Here is a 19,714-nt window from a genome sequence, read left to right as displayed (position 1 = left end):
TCCTCCAGAATTACCCTGTATTTAGTGCCATTCATCTTTCCTTCAGTCCTGACCAGCTTTCCTGTCCCTGCAGATGAAAAACATCCCCACAGCATGATGCTGCCACCACCATGCTTCATTGTAGGGATGGTGTTCTCAGGGTGTTGGGTTTGCACCACACATGGCATTTCCCATGATGGCTAGAACATTTAGTTTTTCTCTCATTTGATCAGAGAATCTTCTTCCATGTGTTTTGGGGAGTCTGCCACATGCTGTTGGACAAACTCCAAATGTGTTTTCTTAAGCAATGTTTTTTTTCTGACCCGTCTTCCATAAAGCCCTGCTCTGTAGAGTGTACGGCTTAAAGTGGTCCTATGGACAGATACTCCCATCTCCGCTGTGGATCTTTGCAGCTCCTTCAGTGTTATTTTTTGTGTCTTTGTTGCATCTTTGATTAATGCCATCCATGAGTCTGTGAGTTTTGGTGGGTGACCTTCTCTTGTCAGGTTTGTAGTGGTGCCATATTCTTTCCATTGTGCTATAAAGGATTTAATGGTGCTCCCTGGGATATTTTTTATGACCCAACCCTGATCAATACTTCTCCACAACTTTGTCTCTGACCTGTTTGGAGTGCTATTTGGTTCTCATGTTGCTTGCTTAGCAGTGTTGCAGAGTCAGGGTCCTTCCAGAACAGGTTGATTTATACAGACATCATGTGACATATCATGTGACACTTTGATTGCACACAGGTGGATCTTAATCAACCAATTATGTGGCTTATGAAGTGAATTGGTTGGACCAGCTCTTATTTAGGGGTTTCATATGAAAGGGGGTGAATACTTATGCACACTCCAGATTTCGGTTTTCTCATCTTAATTATTGTTTGGGTCACACACACACAAAAAGTGCACCTTTAAAGTGGTAGGTAGACATGTTGTGTAAATCAAATGGTGCTAACCCCTAAAAAATCCATTTTAATTCCAGCTTGTAATGTGACAAAACAGGACAAACACCAAGGGGGATAAATACTTTTGCAAGGCACTGTATATATGGTTTTTCCAAAAAAATGTGATATTATTTGAGATGTAAATAGCCCAGAAACTCCATAGTCTAGGCAAATGAAACTGAACAGGTTTAATGTTGAACAATATAAGATTTATTCCTTAAAATTTGAATGAGAAATTCAAAGGTATGTGGATTCCATGAACAATTTCACACATTTTCAATATGCACGCCTAACCCCAACCCAGCCTTCCTCTTTGAACTTTTTGTGCCATGTCCAAATCTGCATTGCAGTTGGTGCATTTTTAGAGAATTCTCTCATAATCTTAAAAGCTATTAGTTTATTGTTTATACTGCTTATTTCATGTTTACCTGCTATACCTCAGGTGCCCTTGACTGTTTATTTGCTCCAATTTATATATATGTGTGTGTGTGTGTGTGTGTATATATATATATATATATATATATATATATATATATATATATATATATATATATATATATGAGTGTTTAGTCTATGTCTAGTTCTTATCTAGTGTTTATACTGTTTATACTGTTTATTTCAATTATTCTACTTTTATTTATTGCATTGTCTGTTTGCACCGTGGGTCAGAGAGGACTGAAATTTCACCTGTGCTGTATGTCGAGCATGCATAGCATATTTGACAATAAAGTTGACTTGACTTGACTTGATAAATGCACGCTGCACAGTCTTGTTCGAGCGCACTCTAACACACAAAATGCCTTTTTTTTTTCCAGTGAATGGCATTTCTATACCTAAAAAGATAAAAACAAAAAACATTAAACATAACATTTTGACCTGTTTCCACACACGCTGTTAAAATTTGAGGTCAATTGAATGAGAATTGGCAAAGTTATTAGATTGTGAAATTATATCAAATTTATTGAAACACCCTGTGTGTATCTGTCTGTGTATATATATATATATATATATATATATGGTTCTCAAAGTTATTGCATGTATTATTAATTTTAATCCGGACCTCATTAACTTAAAACAAGTAGCCTATAAATGATGTCAACTTGGACCTTGTGTTTTTTGTCAGTGGAAAGATCAGGAATAAAAAGCTCTGTTAATATTACTTTACACAATCAAATACCGTTCATGGCATAAATCTGTACCAAGTAGGTCTGGCGAAATTATTTTACACCTAAAAGGCTCCCTGGGTACAAAAAATGTGAAGCCCTGACTGGGGCAGCTGGAAGATGTCTCCTATCAGGGACAGTCTGTGATTGCTCTCCTCACGCTACACACTGCTGTTGTGTGTTTATGGAAGAAACTTAACCCACTCCTGGCACCCCTGAGTGCAGCATGTATGGAGTTGAGATCAGATTGACTGGAATCCAAACTTAAATTTCTGATACTTGAAACAAAATGCCCCCCCCCGTTACCTCAGTCTTTGTACAAAGAATCTAGTTACAATCTTGTTGTTACGTATATTGCTAATAACTACTTATTATCTGAACGCGAGGTCTTTATGGGAAAATATCAGACCGAGGCCTTGACAGTACAGACCGTACAAAAAGACAGAGGTCTGATATTTTCCCGTAAAGACCGAGCAAGTGAGGTTAATAAGGAGCTTATTATATGGCTTTTTTTTATTTCTAAGATTAAAATAGATGGTCATTATAATGAGGTGTAACACTGCTTTCAGTCACGTTGTATTTGTAACGTAGTTGAGTCATGCATGCAGAATAAACGGCTAGCACTTTCAAAACTGAATTTCTGTTAGCGGTTAGCGGTTTCTGAATGCCCTTTGTTGCTCATTTCTTTTATAACTCGGTGACTCTTGTTTGTCTTTTGGCCATTTTTGATTCCATTTTGATTTCTAATTAATCTTTTTTGTCGTTTTGTTTTTGTTTGTTTTTTGCAACATTGAAAGCCAGTGCCTTGGAAAGAAAGTCCATAATCACCCACGGGCATTATGGGAAAATACTGCCCACCAAGGAACCAATCAGAGTACACAATTTTACCAGAAGTAGCTCGTGCCATATAATAATACACTATAAATGGAATGGCTTTTGCGCTGTCTTTGTCTAGACAAATATTCTTATCATGGCATTACATGGCATGGTAATTCAGGTTAGAACCAGCAAAGCCTAACATTGGCTGGCATGTCAGAATGCTAAATTCAGTGAGTTTGCACATCCTGAGTTATACCACATCAAAATCACATGGGCGATAAAACTGGAATTTACACTTTGTTGAAGGTGTGGATTTATCTTAGCCTAGTAAACTAGACCCACCCGCCAAGCGGCCAAAAATATTTTTGCCTAGTGAGTGGGTCTAGCCTCACACCATATCAACAAAAACACCCTGGGCATCAAATCGTGCCCGCCAATCACAACGCAAGGTTTTTGTTTGGATTCTTTGGGCGGGCTTTTGCAGGAGTGACGACAAAGCTGCGCGACGCTGGAGAAAGCACAACAGGAAAAATGGCTACGGCTAGTGAACAGCGCGCGTTTGACTCCGCTTTGGAATCAGTTTTAGAAGAATTAGACTTGGAGTTTTCGTTGAAAGATGAGCAGGAAGAGGCTCTCCGCTCATTCCTTTTCAAGAAGGACGTTTTCGCTGTTTTGCCGACCAGCTATGGCAAAAGTCTGATCTACCAGCTGGCTCCGCTCGTAGCCAAAAGGATGGGGCTAGTTTGTGCAGTACGAAGAATTAATAAACAGCTTTGAAACATTACTTTTTGATTGTTTCTTATTTTCCCGTTATTTTAAATTTAAGGGAAATTATTTCACCAAACACCACTAAATAAAAACTCTCAAAAACAGTTTAAGCAAACCCTTGAAAAACACTTGGAAAAAAAATTAGTGTATGTGGTACAGACTCCAAACTTGTGGTCATTATCTCCAAACTTCTTAATATCTAGAACCTGTTTATTAATTAATACGCATTTTGAAAAATTATTTATTTCAAGGTCTCCCCCACTGCTTTCTGTTGCTCTGACTACGTCACAGTCACTGTTGCGCTGATTGGTCAGAGCGTTGGCCTATACGCACAGAGACAGTTTGAAAGACAGCGGTTTGTTCCTCCCACCCCCTTCGGAAATGTCTACGGATCGAGGCCAGACTAAATATTCACATTTAGTCTGGCTTGCCAGGCTAGATTTATCTAATAATCTGGCAACACCGTTTATTACAGTATATAAAGTTACATTACAGGCATTTAGCAGACGCTCTTATCCAGAGTGACATACAACATGCCCAGAGCAGCCTGGGGAGCAGTCGGGGGTTAGGTGCCTTGCTCAAGGGCACTTCAGCCATTCCGGTTGGTCCAGGGAATCAAACCAGCAACCTTTCGGTCCCAAAGCTGCTTTAGGCCATGGCTTCCCCATGAAGTGTTAAATTTTCTTCGGATTAATTTTTAAAGTAATTTTTTTTCTTTGAATTTGCATTTTTGAGATGTGGAATTCCAAAAGTGGAATTCAGACAAATATTTTCAAGTATCTCAGATTTGTAATGAAGAAGTGAAAAGCGCTTTTTATTCCTTTTGTGCATCATGAGTATAGGTTCAGCTGAATCTACTGGGACGCTATATCATTGCCTGTTTTGGTGTGACCTTGGTCTGCTTGTTTGTGTGTACATTATGTAAAAGGTTAAGATGAAGAAGTAGATGAAAAGCGTTTTGTGCTTCTCTCCAGCTGCCACCCTGTATCAGGTGAGTGCTCGTGCCAGCCTGGTTGGTCAGGTATCTACTGTAATGAGACGTGTGCACGAGGCTTCTACGGTGAGGAGTGCCAGCAGGTATGTCAGTGCCAGAATGGTGCAGACTGCCACAGTGTGACAGGAGAGTGTATCTGCGCGCCAGGCTTTCAGGTGAACACACACATTTATCTGTGTGGTGTTTCTTCATACTATTTGATATTTGTGCATTAATACTCTTCAGTGTTTTCCTCCCACTGGTTATTGAATTCCTGAATCATTGTGGTTCATTTGTTGAAGCTTTTGTAGTGAATGCGTTAGTAAAATTTTTTTTACAAATTCTTTTTCAGGGTGCAGATTGCTCTATACGCTGTCCAGCAGGGATGTATGGAGTTAATTGCTCCTCTGCTTGCACTTGCAAGAATGGAGCCACGTGTTCACCCGTGGATGGATCCTGTACATGCAAAGCAGGTAATTCAACCTGATTTGAGAAAGATTCTGTGAAGGAATGTGTTGATGCGCTATCATAAAAATGATTTAATTGGCTTCAAAGTGGCACAACCCTGCGATGACCTGGCGACTTGTCCAGGGTGTACCCCACCTCTCGCCCATAGTCAGCTGGGATAGGCTCCAGCTTGCCTGCGACCCTGTAGGACAGGATAAGCAGCTACAGATAATGGATGGATGGATGGAAAGTGGCACAACAAACGCAAATACAGTACTACTGTTAAAAAGTTGTGAGTTTGAATCAAGAGAGCAAAATTGGCCGTGCTTTCTGAGTGAGAGGTTTGCCATTATTCAAAGTGACACGAGCCAAATGTAGGCATCTCTGAGTTCATGTATGTGGAAGAGGGTAGATAGCGCATTCTCCCCGAGTGTGTTATGCTGCCGTCTGATTATTAGGCAGGAGCTGGCAAGACCAAATTGAAGAGAAAATTGTAAAAGATACACATTTTCAATCTGGAATACTAAAGGGCTCTTTGTTTGACCCTCTAGATGAATGTAAAACCCTTTCCTTATCAGATAGGGGTCCAAGTAGGATTATTTAAAATGTAAGTATTTAACAGAATGTTAAAAAAAATCACCATAATAATTTACCAGAAATATTAAGTCACTGAAGCAACTGTGTGTTTTTTGTTACTTTCAGATCAGTTATTTTTTCCCGGTGGTTTGCATAAATATTCACACTCCTGAAATTTTTCACATTTGTAGTGTTCCAACATGTAGCTGAAGTGGAATTACATGGGCTTATATGTAATGAATCTATACAAAATAGCCCATAATATTGTATGTGGAGAAATCAACATATAGTTTGCAGAATTATCTCATCTCATCTCATTATCTGTAGCTGCTTTATCCTGTTCTACAGGGTCGCAGGCAAGCTGGAGCCTATCCCAGCTGACTATGGGCGAGAGGCGGGGTACACCCTGGACAAGTCGCCAGGTCATCACAGGGCTGACACATAGACACAGACAATCATTCACACTAGTTTGCAGAATTATTTACAATAAAAAAGTGTTGCTGCACAAGTCCTCACCTGTCTTGTGAAGTCCCTAATTTAGTTGTGGTACAACCAGTACCACCTATCCTCACAGTGAAGCATGGTGGTGGTAGCATCATGTTAGTAGTTACTATTGGTTGTTAATCTGACCAAAACCCTCCTTACCCTGATGGATGACCTCCTCTACATAAAGTTGTAGTTATGCCACATTCTTTCCATTTTTAATGGATTTATTATTGCCCTATTGAATGTTCAAAGATTGGGATTTTTTTTTTAATCAAACCTTGATTAGTATTTTCCAGAACTTTCTCCCAAATTATTTTTGATAGCTCCTTGGTCTTCATGATGCTGTTTGTCTAGGTATATTCTCCATTATACTCTGGGGTATTAGAGGAACAAGTGTAAGTATATTGAGGTCACATGACAAATTATTTGCACACTGGTGGACTCCATTTAACTAATTGTGATTTGTGTTATACTGGAATGTATTTAGGGGCTTGTGATGAAATTAATTATTTAAACTAAATAGTTTTTATCCCCCACTGGCCGAAAGGCCCAAAGGGGGATTATAGTGGTGCTTGAAAGTTTGTGAACCCTTTAGAATTTTCTATATTTCTGCATAAATATGACCTAAAACATCATCGGATTTTCACACAAGTCCTAAAAGTAGAGAAAGAGAACCCAGTTAAACAAATGAGACAAAAATATTATACTTGGTCATTTATTTATTGAAGAAAATGATCCAATATTACATATCTGTGAGTGGCAAAAGTATGTGAACCTTTGCTTTCAGTATATGGTGTGACCCCCTTGTGCAGCGATAACTGCAACTAAACGTTTCCGGTAACTGTTGATCAGTCCTGCACACCGGCTTGGAGGAATTTTAGCCCATTCCTCCATACAGAACAGCTTCAACTCTGGGATGTTGGTGGGTTTCCTCACATGAACTACTCACTTCAGGTCCTTCCACAACATTTCGATTGGATTAAGGTCAGGACTTTGACTTGGCCATTCCAAAACATTAACTTTATTCATCTTTAACCATTCTTTGGTAGAATGACTTGTGTGCTTAGGGTCATTGTCTTGCTGCATGACCCACCTTCTCTTGAGATTCAGTTCATGGACAGATGTCCTGACATTTTCCTTTAGAATTCGCTGGTATAATTCAGAATTCATTGTTCCATCAATGATGGCAAGCCATCCTGGCCCAGATGCAGCAAAATAGGCCCAAACCATGATACTACCACCACCATGTTTCACAGATGGGATAAGGTTCTTATGCTGGAATGCAGTGTTTTCCTTTCTCCAAACATAACGCTTCTCATTTAAACCAAAAAGTTTGATTTTGGTCTCATCCGTCCACAAAACATTTGTCCAATAGCCTTCTGGCTTGTCCACATGATTTTTAGCAGACTGTAGACAAGCAGCAATGTTCTTTTTGGAGAGCAGTGGCTTTCTCCTTGCAGCCCTGCCATGCACACCATTGTTGTTCAGTGTTTTCCTGATGGTGGACTCATGAACATTAACATTAGCCAATGTGAGAGAGGCCTTCAGTTGCTTAGAAGTTACCCTGGGGTCCTTTGTGACCTCGCCGACTATTACACGCCTTGCTCTTGGAGTGATCTTTGTTGGTCGCCCACTCCTGGGGAGGGTAACAATGGTCTTGAGTTTCCTCCATTTGTACACAGTCTGTCTGTCTGTGGATTGGTGGAGTCCAAGCTCTTTAGAGATGGTTTTGTAACGTTTTCCAGCCTGATGAGCATCAGTAACACTTTTTCTGAGGTCCTCAGAAATCTCCTTTGTTCGTGCCATGATACACTTCCACAAACATGTGTTGTGAAGATCAGACTTTGATAGATCCTTGTTCTTTAAATAAAACAGGGTGCTCACTCACACCTGATTGTCATCCCATTGACTGAAAACACCTGACTCTAATTTCACCTTCAAATTAACTGCTCATCCTAGAGGTTCACATACTTTTGCCACTCACAGATATGTAATATTGGATCATTTTCCTCAATAAATAAATGACCAAGTATAATATTTTTGTCTCATTTGTTTAACTGGGTTCTCTTTATCTACCTTTAGGACTTGTGTGAAAATCCGATGATGTTTTAGGTCATATTTATGCAGAAATATAGAAAATTCTCAAGGGTTCACAAACTTTCAAGCACCACTGTATGTCATGGCGATGTCCGTCTGTCCATCCCAGGAAGGGTGCTCACCATGGGCGATTGCTCTAAGACAACGAGGGAGGCTCAGCCTCCTCTAAAAATGACGAACATCGTGTAGGATGAATTGCGCTAGGCTTATGTTATAGCCGACCTTATAACATTGCTATTTCAGATCCAGAATCATAGAAATATATGTGCTCAACCCACTACAGTGCGAAATCATTCCGTTATAACTTTCCCCAGTTCGCCTAATGTGTGCGTGAGTTTTCCCCCTCGTGACAGCACGATGCAGCCCAGCCTCAGTGCACTTCAATGGCATTTGGGAGCTCTGCGCTTTTCAATATCAAAATGCAAGACGATTATTGGACAGATACTGCGAAAACGCCCGCCCACCGGACTCCCAGCCTCAGTGGACTTCAGTGGCATTTGGGAACTATGCACTTTTCAATATCAAAATGCAAGACGGTTATTGGACAAATACTGCAAAAACGCCCGCCCACCGGACTCCCAGCCTCACAGTGGGAGGGACATGGCAAAGCTTTCCGCGAGGAGACTGGTGATTGGTGAAAGCGGCCGGATATTTTCTTTGATTGACAGCTCGTTTCAAATATAGACAGGCAGCGGTGAATTTCAGTTCAGTCCCATGTGGATTCACAAGTGCTGTGGTGTATTGTAAGAGATCAGCTTACATTTCGATTTCATTCATTACATACGGTTTCTACCAGCTTTTTTAGTTTGTATATATTTTCATTGTAAATAAAGTGTAAATATAGTGTTGTCAAGTTTGCTATCTTAGTTCCAGAAATTTCGTTTATTTGAGTGACTGAACTTGAACTTGAGGGGGCTAGTCAGCTAGCAAGAAAGCTGCGCACGGATGCCAAGCATTGTTGATTTAATTTTGGCGAAGCCATTTGCCAGTCTTCCTTTCGAGGAAAAAATTAAAATTAAAGAGCAGGGTAGACCAACGCCTCAGATTGACTTGGTGAAAAAGGTAGGGAATAATACTCGTTCCTTTCAGCTCTCCTGGTACGAGAAGGTGAATTGGCTAACAGCAAGTGACCCACATCAACAACAGTAAATAGGCTACTTTAGTAATATGTCATGGATGGACCAAAAATATAGAATCTATTTAAAATGTTAAAATGATCAATTTTTAAACAACATGCCACAATTTTAAAATATAAAATGTTAAAATATACCCCCCCCCCCCCCAACACCATCATCATGTATATTGGACAGTAGGCTAATGGGCCAACTTTGCCCCCAATGGGCCAAAAGAACCTGTTATTTCACAGTTTGTGACCCTGCCAACAATCAGCCAGATCAGAGGCAAGAGTATGGGCAAAATTGATGTGTTTTTTCTTTTTTCTTTTAAAATCTGGAAATATCATAACCGACCAGCCTCCCCTGTTTGAAAGACTACCAGCCGCCACTGGTGCTCACCTTCTGAAATCAACTCCTCTCACAGTTTTTGGAGGAATTTCATGAAATTTGGCAGGATTATTTGTTATATGTCGGTAATATGCATATTGTAATTTCCTTAAATTCGGTCACATTTTACCAGAGTTACAGCCCTTGATTAACAAAATTATAATTTGGCAATTTCATGAGAATGTTTTCCTTCTGACCTGGCGACTTGTCCAGGGTGTACCCCGCCTTTCGCCCATAGTCAGCTGGGATAGGCTCCAGCTTGCCTGCGACCCTGTAGAAGGATAAAGCGGCTAGAGATAATGAGATGAGATGAGATGAGATGTTTTCCTTCTGAAATCAACTCCTCTCACAATTTTTGGAGGAATTTCACAAAACTTGACAGGATTCTTTGTTATATGTCCGTAATACGCATATTGCAATTTTGTTTAATTCAGTCACATTTTACCAGAGTTATGGCCGAGTTGCCAGAGGGGGATATTGTGCTCTCAGAGCACTCTTGTTATAATTATTTAGCATGATTTTCTTCTTAATGTTTATTCACTATTCTTCACACGTGAAATTTTACATGTAATTAAGAAAAAAAAAACTATTGATCCAAGCTCTGAAGCAGGACTGTTGCCATGTTTAAAGAGGACTCACTAATTGCTCTGTCTCTAAATCAGCAGATTTTTCCTTTTCTATATAGGATACCCACAACAATTAGCTATGCATTGCTTACGTTGAATGCTCAGTGTTCGATAATTATTTCTATTAGTTATTAAATTAGTTGGCAGATGTGTGGTGGGCTGTAAAATTTTGCATTGTGTTTATCATAAGCATAAGGAGTGAGTAGGTGCTTGTACACACATGGGAATTTGCAGGTGTCGAGGACCTTCCTCATGCCCTTCTCTTTAATACAGGCTGGCATGGAGTGCACTGCTCTATAAACTGCCCCAGCGGTACGTGGGGACTCGGCTGTAATCTCACCTGCACGTGTGGGAACGGTGGAGCTTGTAACGCTCTAGATGGCCAGTGCACCTGTGCTCCAGGCTGGAGAGGTGAACGATGTGACATGCACTGCCAGGTGACTTTTCTAAGAAATTCACACACTTATGTACTGCACTGATTCATCACTGATCACAATGACTTTTCTTGTTTACTGATTTTTTTTTTTCCAAATCATGTAATCGGTCGATGATGAACATGTTAGAAATCAACTTGGGTCATTTTATGATGTGCAGTAGTACATACAGCATGCTCCAAAGGCTGAAAAGATCACATGCTCGGAACGAAGCAGCATAGCTTTGAATGAAATCGTTTCTTAATCGCAGAGCAAACTCACTTTATTTTAGAAGTCCATTAGGACTTTATGTGGATAAAAGTGCATGAATGGGGTTCGTTCAGAATCCTGGCATTAAAAAGTTCAGCCAAAAACGGTAGCAGTGTATTGCACAGTTTTTAGTGGATTAATCTTGATTTTTTAAATTATATATATATATATATATATATATATATATATATATATATATATATATATATATATATATTTACCAGCTTAAATATTTACCATATTTTCCATATAGTGAAATACCGTGACCGAGGTCTTGAAAGTACTGAGCGAGGCCCTCTGGGCCAAGGTCAGTATTCAAGGCCGAGGTCACAGTATTTCACCATACGGACTGACCTTAAGCTGGTAAATAAGATATTTATTTTTTTCTTTACCAAATTCTAACAGAAAACAAGAGCACCTGAAAGGGAAAACCGAGCTGAGCCGCCATTTTTAATCCTCGTTCATGGCTGTAATGCAAATGGCTTCCTCCTCGGTATACAAGTACACTTCCATGGCAGGAAAAAACCTACATTTTGCCACCTAGTAGTCCCCTATTTATACAAAATTGAGTCATTCAGGATTCAGCCATGTTTTTGCTCGGCGTTAGCAACAGTTAGAGGTTTTTAGCTTTCTCCTGAAATGTTTTCTTTTATTTCTTCTTCCTCAGGGTAGTAAAACTCACTTTCGCTGTGAACACTGTCGTTATCGCTATCCATGATGTAAAATTAATGCTATTCTCCTGAAAAATGCGAAAATAAATGTTGACAAAAATTGCTACGATGTTTGTTGTGAACGAGCGAGTCGCCAGAGGTCCATAACTGGGGTCCGTAACTGGGGTCCATATCGTAGGATACGGACCTGCTCGCCAGCCAATCAGAGCACAGGATCTGATGGAAACCGGACCACGAAAAAAATAAAATAATATAAGTGCAATACTCAATGAAAGAGCATAGCACTTCCCCACATCACTTGCATCAAATTGATCACATTGCAAATAACTATAACATGTAATATCTATACATATAAGTATTTTATTTTTACCAAATAGAATCCAAAGTAGTACTGTGTGATGATGTTGTTGATCTCTTTAGGATGGGACGTATGGCATGGATTGTCGAGAGCGCTGTGACTGCAGTCATGCTGATGGTTGTCACCCTGTAACTGGGCACTGCCGCTGTCTCGCAGGCTGGACAGGTGAGCTGTGTTTCTCCATCTCTGCTCAGGACGAATATTCAGGCTACATCCTGGTATGACCTAGTAATGACACGACCTTAATATACTACTTCATCTGTTGTTTATTACAGTCTGTGATGTTAAATTGGTCAGTTATTTCAGATCAGTGGGAAAAACAACAAGTTTACTTTATATAGCGCCTTTCAACAACCCAAGGACGCGTTACAAAGTAATGATACTACAGAAAGAGACGCAAATCAACCAAAAGAAAACATGATAGATAGGAGACACAGAAAGCAAAATGGCAATTTACATGAGCATAAAGATAACAGACTAGCTCAAAGCATTAGAAAACATAGAACAGTCAGCGATCAGGAACGGAGGGATAGCAGAGAGAAAAGAGAGAAGATTTGAGATGATTTATGAATTTGGGAAGAGATGTACAATCCCGAAGATACTGAAGGAGAGAATTCCAAAGCTTGAGGGCTGCAACCCTAAATGCCCTGGAAACCGTTAAATTAGGGGACGGACAGTAAACCAGAAGATGAAGATCTGAGACTGTGAATTGGAGAATCATCATCATCATCATCATCATCATCACTGCTGCTCAATTCGAGCACGGCGGCCCATATGAAGTTTATTGGGGCATCTAGCCAGGAAGCTGCCCCAGTTTGAGAGCCTCAGCAGCCTTTCGTCCAGCTCGCCTTTCTTCCTCAGCTGTTCACCTGTTGGTTTCAAAGGTCTGAACGCCATCATGAACCATTTTCCTCCACACCAGTCTATCTCCTGGGGCTGTATCTTCCATTAGATATTAAGGAGCATGGCCATGGAGTGCTTTAAAAGTGAACAGAATAATTTCATACTGAATGCGAAAGAAGAAACCTCTTCTCTCTGGCTGTTTTCTTTCTCCCTCCTCTGTTCTGCTCCCTTTTTAAGTCAAACCTGACTGCTTTCATGTTTTGGATATGTTTTGGCCTTATGGGCTCCATTACTCTTGTTGATTGTTCATATTTTTTGCCACCTTTGCCACATCTGTATGGCATCATGTAAGCCACCATCATCAATGAGCCTCTGACCATAACTAGTTCCAGTGGTGGCTGCTGGTTTTTAAAACAGGGGAAGCCCATTTTACGCATTCATCGTAAAACCTGTAGGCCGGATATCAAAGCATAGAAAGGTGTGCCCCATTAGCACAGTGAACTAGACAACCCTACCTAGTGGCAGAAAGTATTTTTGCTTGTACATTTCATGTTATAGTCTGGCTTGCCAGGCTAGTGCCTCATATCCTTAATCAAAAATATCAAACATCCAAAAATCACTGGCTATTCAACGAAGAGCCTTGAACATCATACCCTGATATGCAACACAGAGTCTTTAACACAACACCCAGCTGTGCAACACATCCTTGAACATCTTCTGCAACACAGTCTGGAAATTCATAACCAGGTAGGCTATGCAACACACAGAACCTTGAATATTATACCCAGGTATAACCTATAACACAGAGCCCACCATTCTCTTAACATTACTGAACAATATACACACTTCAGATTCATGAACATGAACACTATTTATACACAAATTCTGCCCTCCGCTCCTTTTCCAGAAAATGGTCTGTGACCCTGTCATACCAGCTGGTTGTGCTTTCCAGACATTTTACCAATTTCTGTTAGCAGCTAGCACTGCAGATCCCAATAAGGCTCAAGCTAGCCTACAACCAGATTGAACTACAAATGAAATAAACGAGTGAATTCACGAATGATCAAACTGATAGAATGGATGAAAGTTAACGGAGAACAACGAGTAATATTTACATTTATTTACAGAGTAATGTACAGAGACATCAATGAGAAGAACCGTTTATATGAAAAGAAATTCGGACAGCACTTTGGCACACGACTACACTTTCTCGACATCCGCTAGGGACTGACTGATCATACTTCCGTGTTCCTCGCCGAAGTACCGGCCTCCTCATGTCTTTCAAACACTACCTCCAATAATCCTTTATCAGCCCGGCTTCTTGTCCCTCCCACTGTCTCGTTTAGTCCCAGAGAAGCCCGGCTTCCCTGGAAGTGACGATTTTGTTGATTTTAACCAATAACAACTAGCCGAAATTGGCTGTTCAGAGCCGTCTCGTAGACTGCAACGGATACCCGGCTGCCAGTCAGTGTTGCCAGATACTGCTGATGTTTTCCATCACAAAATATGTTCAAAACCTGCCAAAATGCACTTAAAACCGCCCAATCTGGCAACACTGCTGCCAGTCCATAGAGCCCATTGAAATAAGAAAGGTTACAGCCTGGCAGCAAAGGTGATTCTCGTAGCGAACTGCAAGTTCGTCAGACATCACTCAAATAAGTTACAGGATAGTTATGAACATAAATACAATCTTGGGCATATATTATGTTATGCAAGTTATTGTTTCAATGAGAATTCAACGTCGTAGACGCCGCAGTTTGAGGAGAGAATTTTAGGGGAAGCTCGGCTTCCCTTGTTATCTCTGAGAAATCACCCCTGACTAGTTCATAACAAACTCATCCCAGATAGTTGATCCCAGATGACTCTTAATTATTCTGGGGGGGGGTTTCTGTATTTTTTGCTCTGCAATTTTGCTGACTGACTGATTGTCCCACCCATATGTCATATTTCATTAACAGATTATTAAGAACCAGCCAGTTTTCACAGTTTTCACCTTCGGGTGTTTATGAGCTTTGCACTGATGAACACTAGGATTGTTTATTCTTGCTGGTGTTTGTCTTTCTTATATATAATATTCTATCCACATTCAGTGGATATGAGCAATCACGTGCTCTGATTGGCTACTCTACTACTACTAGGATATCAGCTCAAATACCGTGAGTAGAGAAAAACAAAATGGCGGAGCGTGTTGCTGAACCAACCGAGAACTAAATAAAAACTCTACTTGAACTCAAAACCCCCCAAAATACAAAAAAGCAACAAAATATGGAATGAAAGTATTTGATGGTAATAACGTATCTTTTTTTATTTTTCAAGAATTATTATTATAACATTTTCACAATTCGCTACTGTCATGTCACTGGTTTGTTTACATTCTAAGCGGAAATGATTTTGTCGGATGTTTTGTATAACCTTTTTATTTATCGAATTTGCAAAAAATAAAAATGCTCTGTTTCTCAAAATCCAGTGAATGTGGATAGAATAAAACAGTTATTCCACTCAATCTCGTCGTACACGGCTTATAGCCAACTTGGTTTCTATTCTAGATTTCTATTTCATGACTTCTACGTTATCGAGTCAGTACAAAAACATTTTAGAGTCCAAACGTTCGTTTTCCAGCACAAAATTAAATGTTACAGAAAAAAAAGTTTGTATCTGAGCAGCATATTACATAAGAAACCACTTTTCAGATTAAAAAAGAAAACATAATGAAGGCTACTGGGTTTTGGTGCAAAATGAAGAAGCGAGTGTGACAGTCAAAGTGTCCAGAAGAACTGTGACTGGTTCTGTAAGATGCTCAGTAAAACTTACAGCTCATTTCCGCATAAAACTGCACTCATTGTACCGGAGACTACTATTTTTTTTTTAAACAAAGGGTCGTCTCACACCAAATACTGACTTTGTTTCGTTTATTATGGCTTACCGCTGTTTACGGTATTTTTTTTTAATGTTGAAAGATTTCATTTCATTATTGTTTATGCCATTTTTGGTCTACAGCATGTGCCAAAGACTTTTGCACAGTACTGTAACTTTACTATTATTGCTACTGTTGTTCTCATTTGGTGTTATCTTCTGTCGTCTCCTTTAATCTCCTCGCATCTCTGTTCTCATATCCTGCTCTATTCCTGTTGTCACGTCATTGTTCTGTTCTCCACCCTTTTGTCTTCCGCTCCTCTCCTTTCTCTTCTACTCTGCCTCACCTCTCTCATTTTTCCCTCGAAGATTCGAGTAGCATACTGATGATATTGTGTGTTGTCCTGGCCCTTTAAATACACGGGCATTTCTTCAGTGCTACTTCTCCAGAGTTTGTCGCCAGCTTTTTCCCATCACCTAGCAACACTCCCGGGTCCTCAAAGAGGCCTTTGTCCTGTGTCTTGGCCCAGCGCTCCTTTACAATGCTGCTTATCACCACCCAGTCTGAGGAGGAAAAGCCTGGAAGACACAAAAACAGACAGAGATATAATAATGCATTTTCGTCCTTATATCTCTACTTGTTACATTTTTCATGGTCGCCAAATTTTGAGAATACATGAGTTTAAAGAGTTGAATAAGACAAAGCGATATGAGTACTTTCCTGTAGTTCTAAGGGCTGCACTAAAGTACACTTGAGGGATACACAGCATCAAGAACAGGATTTAATTCCCACTTTTCTTAAACTATAGAGCGGTCTTAATCGTGTAAAGGATCTCTCTCTGTGCTGTGCCTCTCCTTTTATCTTGCTTCAAAGTCAGCAATTTTATTATTCCGATCTAGGGGCTTAAACTTGTTTTAATGACATAATGCCTGTGTTAGACACACTTACACCTTGTAAGTGTAGACAAAGAGACTTTTCTTTGCACAGTATGTGTCACTCGTCCTCTAGTGTTTCATCTGTGCTCAGTTTATGGCAACAGGGTACTTTTGGTAGGTTACGTTGGGTTGGTGAGCTGTTCTTAACCATCAATGACACTGAGATGTTTAAGTAAGGAATAAAACACAAGAGGGCATGCTGTTATCGGAAAATAATCAACTGTGGTGTGATGTGGTGACTTTCCAATAACAGCATATCAAGAACTTTTTTTATTTCTTTTGTACCAGAGGAATGTTTTTAACAAGAAGAAGAACAAGAAGCCTTTATTTATCACACGTACACTCAAGCACTGGCTTGAAGGAGATACACAGAACCTTTATTTTTAAATACATTTCTGAGTGGATAGTATCTCCATCCTTGAATCTTGTATGCTGCATAATTGGGAATAAAAATATATATATTTTTGAGAGTTAAAATCGACTGCGAAGTTGGCATTCGAGCTGCCCCGCTGAGCCAGCCAGCCCTGGGTGGGCAACGTCACAGCGGGAACCGGTGCTATAGACCAAAGCCAGACTCGGCAGGCGAGAGTAGTTGCAATGGCCTCTTCGTTCGGATTTATTGGAGATTCTTCGGATTCCTCAGACTGTGTAATTCCTGACTGTGATAATCCTGAAATTGGAGTGTGTGTACATGCTACTGCTATACACATAGAACTGTATCAGTTCGAACCATCGGAAAGTGAATCTGATAGTAACACGTCGGCCCCACCTTACGAAATAAAGCCAGAGAACAAAGCCATCTAGAGAATTGGATGGAATTGAACTAACAGTCTCATGTGACTCTCATTAAAACAGGATAGATGTTATAACTTATGCAACATACACATACATGCATGCGTTTTCACTGATAAAACGTAAAAGGCTAATTAAATAATCAGATGAACTGAGACAATCACATTCTGAAGCAAATTAAATAATCTTATACCGGTAACTTAAACACACAATAAAAGTTACATGTATTAATCTAACTGCAGATAAACAACGTGTTGTTTTTGTTGTTTTTTTATCCAAATGAGAGTCGCATCTTACCCGTCTGTGTTCTCGCTTCTTGAAGGCCGATCTTGTGGTCGATTGTTTTGAAACAATCTGACTTTCAGTTCTTCGTTCAGTTCTTCGTTCCTTCGCTTCTTCCATGTAAGGGCGAGATATTGCTGCTGAGGCAAGCATATCCAGCGGGGGGGAGCATATCCAACGGAGAAATCTGATGACTGGTCCACTCATTCTCCATTTTCTCCATACTGAGTACTCTGCCATTACTGCTCAGCTCACACTCCAGGAGAACTGGTGCAACTGAACTTACTTTACTTTTTTTGTAGTTTTCTTTTCCTTTAATTGTTGATCCTGCACCCTCTTTCAATACGGGCTTATAGCCAACACTCCCTAACAGATCAGAGGTCTTGTACGAGTCCTCAGTAAAATGTGCAGAGCAGAGGAGAGACCACTTCGTAGGCGCCCAATCCATGAACTTCTCGCAAAACGCGTCCAAATCTTGGCAGTTTGAACATTCTTGGGCCATGAATGCAATGTAAATCCATCTTCTGTCGTGTTGCTGCACCCGCCAGCAACACATCTACATAGCATGGCGATAAATTAGCTCAAAATGGAGGATTGGAGTTGCAGTTAGCTCTGTGTTTTAGTATAGCGGAAATGGCGATGAGACCGATAGCCTTCCTGCTGTGACGTCACAGATATCGAGGTCATTCACTCAGACCGCTACCTATATGAATCACTTTAATTGTAAAAATGACTATATTAGATTTATTGTTAATGCTTAAAACTAATCCTATGCCATTCTTGAGGTCTCATTTGTTTATGTGGAGCGCCTGTCGACAAGTCACCGTGTAAGTTGGTATGAGAGAAACGGTAACACGTTACAAAAATTGATATAAACCTCTGATTTGCCTTGCTGCTGGAGCTCCTGTCTGAGCATGCGGTTATAAAATGTGTGTTAGCAATATGGAAGGGAATCAAGAATTAGGTATATATGGCCTCACACACAAATAATATCAGTTCATCATTGGTCCTATGCTGGTCTCTTTTGACCGATGAATGTGATATAGGGGTCTGACAGTTTGTCCATCGCAACAGGTGGCCTAAATTCAGTAATTATATCTATAAAAGTGCACCTGATTAGGTGGACCACATAAATTGGCCAATGAGTGTATAGTTGGTTATACTATACATATAATTTCTGTATACTGTGTGTAGTGTATATCCCTGCTCGGAAATTGTATTGAGTTTTTCCATTTGAATCCAGCATGTACATTTGCGATGTTTTAGTATTTCGCGTGTAAAATATCTATTTATTTACATCCCATACAGTACCAGTCAAAAGTTTGTACACCCCTACTTATTCATAGGTTTTACTGTATTTTGACTATTTTCTACATTGTAGAGCAACACTGAAGACATCAAAACTATGAAATAACATATGGAACATATATGGAGTTATGTGGTAAACAAAAAAAAGTGTTAAAAAAACTAAATGTTTCATATTTTAGATTCTTCAAAGTAGCCAGCATTTACCTTGATGATGCTTTGCACACTATTGGCATTACCTTAACCAGCTTCATGAGGTCGTCACCTGGAATGCTTTTCAATTAACAGGTGCCTCGTCAAAAGTTAATTAGTGCAATTTCTAGCCTTCTTAATGTGTTTGAGATAAAAAAGTAAATAATAAATAATATAAATACAGTAAATAGCCCTATTCCACAACTGTAGTAATCCATATTATATCAAGAACCGCTCAACTAAGTAAAGAGAAACGACATCCATCATTACTTTAAGACATGATGTGTCTTTTAATTAATAAAAATAAACCAAAACCATTGAATTAGAAGGCGTATACAAACTTTTGACTGGTAATGTACCGGTATGTGTTTCGGCAAATTCTTAAAATAGCAAATTCTTACTTGCAGTTTGTTTGTC

The 19,714-nt window shown here is 39.8% G+C and overlaps 1 protein-coding gene across 1 annotated transcript in view; it reads left to right on the top strand.

Moving 5' to 3' along the window:
• megf10 (multiple EGF-like-domains 10) overlaps positions 1-19,714 on the top strand; it is a 137,894-nt gene that overhangs the window by 92,014 nt on the left and 26,166 nt on the right. Inside the window, exons 10-13 of the mRNA XM_060909553.1 lie at positions 4,650-4,824; positions 5,001-5,121; positions 10,656-10,819; positions 12,157-12,259. Coding sequence (XP_060765536.1) covers positions 4,650-4,824; positions 5,001-5,121; positions 10,656-10,819; positions 12,157-12,259 — 563 coding nt within the window. The remainder of the gene's footprint in view (positions 1-4,649; positions 4,825-5,000; positions 5,122-10,655; positions 10,820-12,156; positions 12,260-19,714) is intronic.

The sequence above is a fragment of the Neoarius graeffei genome, chromosome 25, assembly GCF_027579695.1.
Source record: "Neoarius graeffei isolate fNeoGra1 chromosome 25, fNeoGra1.pri, whole genome shotgun sequence".
NCBI lineage: Eukaryota > Metazoa > Chordata > Actinopteri > Siluriformes > Ariidae > Neoarius > Neoarius graeffei.
Note: the sequence above shows the minus strand (reverse complement) of the source record. Positions and strands in the feature narration are given on the sequence as shown.